The sequence below is a fragment of the Seriola lalandi genome, unplaced genomic scaffold, assembly GCF_002814215.2.
Source record: "Seriola lalandi dorsalis isolate HSWRI2012SDOR001 ecotype SW California unplaced genomic scaffold, Sedor1 jcf7180002054680, whole genome shotgun sequence".
In the NCBI taxonomy this organism is placed as follows: domain Eukaryota; kingdom Metazoa; phylum Chordata; class Actinopteri; order Carangiformes; family Carangidae; genus Seriola; species Seriola lalandi.
Genome location: NW_019525233.1, coordinates 945692 through 950858, shown reverse-complemented (window position 1 = coordinate 950858; position 5167 = coordinate 945692). Strand labels below are relative to the sequence as shown.

Below are 5167 nucleotides of genomic sequence, written 5' to 3'. Positions count from 1 at the left end.
ATAATAACCTATAATGCATATTTTTTCTCTGATGGTCAGAACAATCACACACATTTGAATAGAGGTCCATGTACGGCTACAATAATCTTTTTGCCTCTGTAGTCTTGACTTTATGAAACTGAAATACACTTGATTTTAATTTTGGGCAGATTTTAAACATTTATAATAACTCGTTCAAGACTAAACATTTTTGGATTTACAAATGTTAGTCAGTCTCCATTCATGGTTTTAAATACAGATGTGAGGAATAAGATAGGGAGGACTAATGCAGGGCTGTGTATAACTATTTTACGTAGCCCACACTAGTTCTCTAACTGAGGACATGGTATGCTTTTTAAAAGGTTTGAATATCTTTTGTTACATGGTGAGTTTTAATCTACATCACTGATGACATACTAAACTAACCAATAGGGCAATCAGTAGGGTCTGGTTATATTATTTTAAGGTTAATATTAATTATGTCCAATGGCTAAAACTGATCAGGAAAAACTATTCGTTTAAAAAAAGTCTCAGCATGAACGAGTCTTGCTTTCCTCCTTGTTTACATTTATGAACAATAACTGAAATACCTAATAAAAAACTGTAGGCAACTAAGTAATACGCCTATAGGTGGCGAATGTGTGTCTAACTTTCTCTTCTCTTTCTATATATTTTTTATCTTTGAATTAAAAGCCAATTATCAATATTAAGTTTATTATACGTACCTATGGTGGGTCTTCAGACTAGTCTGCCATTTCAATCTGTGAAGAGGCAGAACTAATTAATAACAGATAAAATATAGCATCCAATCGGTTATTAACAAGACAAATTACACCAGTGTAGGAAAAAATTAAGAAAAACATTAAGTCTATTTGTTTGATGATATTACGAAATTCCTCTTTAATTTTACAGTAGCACACTGACGCGTGTATTGTCTATAAATAAATTATTATTTATAGGCTGGTATTAGCTGTAGTTTAAAGCTTTATGCCAAAAAGATAAGTCAGATAAAGTAGGTTCTAGTTTATAAATTCTATAAAATATTACTTCTAAGGTGAGTTATCTGTACATTTCTGGATGTGAGACCTTCCAGCTGCAACTGCTTTTATGAGCCAGAAGTGTTTTGTTAATTGTGAGAGACGTCCACCACTAGATGGCGCTGGTCAAATGGAAACCACTGAAAAGTTACACAGCACCTGAATACATCTGACAGTTTGAAATAAAGTTGTGATAAGTATAGTTATAGACTTTTATTTTAAGTCTAATTTGCTTTTAGATCAGCTGCTTTTTTAAAAACTGCCTGATAAATTATTTTTTTCTGACACAAAAGATGAGAAGTAAAATATTTGGGAAAGTTGTTTTACTTTAATAATTTGATTAATTTCAACAGAGTGTAATAGTCTGTTAAATGTGCTTCCTTTGTTTGATTTTTGTTTGATTTAGCAAAAGAAAAAAAAAAAAAAACATAGCATCGTTTCTGGTGTTACCTCTGACCAAAAATGGAAAAGAGTGACAAACTAATTATCAGTTTAGCATCTAAGAAACAGTCACATTTAAAGGCAAAGCTGAACGACAGCAATATGGTCATCTAGAGGTAAAACGGAGTGGAAGATTATATGTATTCATACTTTAGTCACTCTTACTCTATTTGATAATGACACAGGACCCATGAAGACAAAAATCAAAATCAGCAAACATGAATGTATGAACTTCACATTTTTATTTTAGGAGCAATTTTAATATACCACCCAGACACTTGGGGGAGATATATATTATATATTGTCATGTTTAATAATAGGCTTATACACATTACAATGCAATTTTCACTCGAGACTTGCAAGTGGGCAGACACTTTTTTTCTTTAATGTTTTTTTTTTTTTTTTTTTTACCAAATTTTTCTTTGTTAAACAAGAAAAAACATATTAAAAAATTAAAGTAAAGGAAAATGAATAGAAATTTCCACTCAGCAGCACCATGCTCCAGACGCACGGCACAGGCCTTATATCTGGGGCTTGCATGCTCTGCGTGACCCGTGACTGATTCGAGTTAACAGCTGACTCTTTTCCATTACAAATGGCTCGCGGATAATCTAGATAACTACCGGATCACGCAAACTGAGCTGCCTGGATGTGGTGCACCACTCTCCGGCACTGCATCAGAAGGCATTCATATTAAATATCATAGGTATTCTTTACAGTGTATATTAGCCTATTTTGGCCATAACCTCGTTTGCTTTATCCCATATTTTGAGATGTTGTTTCTTCGAATTAAAAAAATCTGAAATCTGCACGTACTCTCTGAATGTATCACACTGATAACTAAACTTAAATAAATAAGAAAAAATTTCAATATATCTGCTTCGATCTCAGAAATAACCACACCAGTAATTACACTTTCCTAGAGAGCTTTTTTTTTAATTATTATTCCAGAATCTATTTTTGCGCAAAACACTGGGTTGGAATAAACGCTTCAGATTAGTCATATGTGGACTGCAGGCCACCAGGAATGACCACTAAAAAGGATGTAGGCCACACCAAACTCTTTTTTTTAAAACACTCATAGTTAATTTTCAAAGCCCTTTTTTTGTTATTTAATTTTTCTCCCTCTCTCTCTCTTCGTTTGCCTCGGTGACGTTTCCTCACCATGTGACCAGGGCAGTGGTATAAATAACGAGCGAAGATCCACCCCCTCTGTGATTCAGGTTTGGCCCTTTTGCAGGTTTCCCGGAACATTTCTCTGCCTGGCATCGAAGGGGATCGTTCGTCAGTCGGCGACAATAAAACCTGAAAACATATGGAAATAGCGAGAAAACAGGGGGGCATCTCTCACCGGCGGCGACACGTGCTCCTCTCCTCTCCCCCTCCTCATATGAGTTTTTGAAGAGGGAGGGCAGGGCAGCTTGTGCATCTCATCGTCTTCCTCATCTGGCGTCGGAGGGCACAGGCGTGTGTGAGCCATGACTCTGAGCTCAGAGATGTCGGATGCCTCCATCCTTTCGGAAGAGACCGATATAGACGTGGTCGGCGAAGGGGAGGATGGGGACAACCAGACGCGCTCCTACGTAGACGAGGTGGCGCAGATGCACGACGGGATCCTCCTGGCCGGCTCTCCTCCTCCGTGCCTGGACAGCTCCACCTCCACAAGGGATACCTACAAGCCGGCGGGCAAGAACAGCCTGGTGAAGCCCCCTTACTCCTACATCGCCTTAATCACCATGGCCATCCTGCAGAGCCCCAAGAAGAGGCTCACTCTCAGCGAGATCTGCGACTTCATCAGCAACCGCTTCCCGTACTACAGAGAGAAGTTCCCGGCCTGGCAGAACTCCATCAGACACAACTTATCCCTCAATGACTGCTTCGTCAAGATACCGAGGGAGCCCGGGAATCCTGGGAAGGGCAACTACTGGACCTTGGACCCGGAGTCGGCTGATATGTTTGACAACGGGAGTTTTCTGAGGCGAAGGAAACGATTCAAGCGGCAGCAGACGCAGGATTTGCTGCGGGAACACAACACTTTTATCCCCGCCGCTGCTGCGTATGGGTACGGACCGTACGGCTGCGGAGGATACGGCATCCAGCTCCAGTCCTACCACACACACTCTGCGCTCTATGCTTTTCAGCAGCAGCAGCAGCAGCAGCAGCACAGCAGCACTCCAGGCATTCACACTCACACACGGGAACCATTATCCCTGCACCGTCTTTGATGCCCACCACCACGGACTTAGCCAGGAGTAGGTTTTATCCCCAGCTCAGCTCCAGCCTGGGCTCAGCCAGCGTGCAGGCTGCAGCCCCGGTGCAGAAGTCCAGCTCCCCGGTGCAGAGGTCTCCCTTCTCCATAGAGAGTATCATAGGAGGGTCACTTAGCCCCTCCAGGACTTCTCCGGTCCTTGTCCCGGTCTTACCGTCTTCTTTGGGGCCTCCAGCGGCCAGCCAGCCGCAGACCGTCCATCCCGGAACTGTTTTACACGCGGCTGAAAACTTTCCGAGCAGAGTGGTCAGCGGCACTAGCGGCTGTTAAATGTCTTAACTACAAACTTTTCAAGAAACTATATAAAAAAAGAAACAGCAACAAAAACAAAAAACGCCCCCTCTTTGAAGGTAGGATTATTTTTGTATGTTTATTTGATAGCACGCAGCTGAATGATGGACATAATAACACTATTTGTGCCTATATTCATGCTGTTTAAAAAGATATATTTATGTTCATTTTTTTCGGTGTGAATCAGACTTTTGACCACGAACTGTCCTTGTATTTTTCCATGAAGTGATTCGTTTCAGTCACTGTTTAGGGCGTCTCAGGATAATGACTTAATGAACAGGTTATGAATGATCACATGTTTAAAATAGGCTAATAATGTATTTGTGTCAAACACATCCATGTTTTTTTTTTCATTAGTTTGACAAATCAAAACATTTTTTAAAGTTTTGATTTGAACTTTGTATTAAAAGACACAGAGAGCAAAGTCATACATTTATAATAATATGCAGTGTGTGTTTATTTCAGTAATAAAACATTGTACATTTTTGGCAAGTATTGTGTAATTGAAGTGTGATATTTTTACACAGTTTGTTTTAAACAAGAATAAATTTCGTTTTGCAAAAAAGTTAATTTGTTTGGAAATACATTTATTAAATAATCTTAAACTTCATTCAAGTAACCCAGGGTTGATACTTAGAAAGAAATAATGTTGCCAAAAAACATGAAGTTGGAGGTGTTAATGATTTTAATGAGTCTTTACATTATAATTGTGTGTATTAACCAGCTAATAACAACTGCTAGGCTGTGACAGAGGGGCAAAGAGGTGCTTCCTCCATTTCAAAAAGCGTGCGTGTGCCCACGTTTTGACCCCCCCCCACCCCCACCCTCCAAAAAATAATAATAATAATAATAATAATTTTGTGCATTATGTTTACAGATATAGTTTGTTCAGATGTTGCACACTCTCTGGTGCCAGTGCTGCACACTTTGGAACATGCGCACTCTGGGCCTGCGTGTCCATCTGACCTCTCTCACACTCATCCTCGTAATTACGGTGAGCGGACAGGAAGGTGTCAGCGGGGTGAGACGGGCTGTATTTTGCCTGCTTCAGGCCGGTGATTATACCGGTGCTGATGTCGACAGCTGGCCAGCTCTTGAGAAAACACTCCTCATTCAGTATTTCATTATCTGCTCTTATTTGACACAGTTT

The 5167-nt window shown here is 40.1% G+C and overlaps 1 protein-coding gene across 1 annotated transcript; it reads left to right on the top strand.

Annotated features, from left to right (window-relative positions):
* The first annotated feature begins 2676 nt into the window (after window positions 1-2676).
* Window positions 2677-4587, top strand: foxd1 (forkhead box D1). The gene is given in 2 exon segments (XM_023422262.2): window positions 2677-3617; window positions 3620-4587. Coding segments are annotated over 2 exon segments (1059 nt in total). The 5' UTR covers window positions 2677-2935; the 3' UTR covers window positions 3997-4587.
* The last annotated feature ends 580 nt before the right edge of the window (window positions 4588-5167 follow it).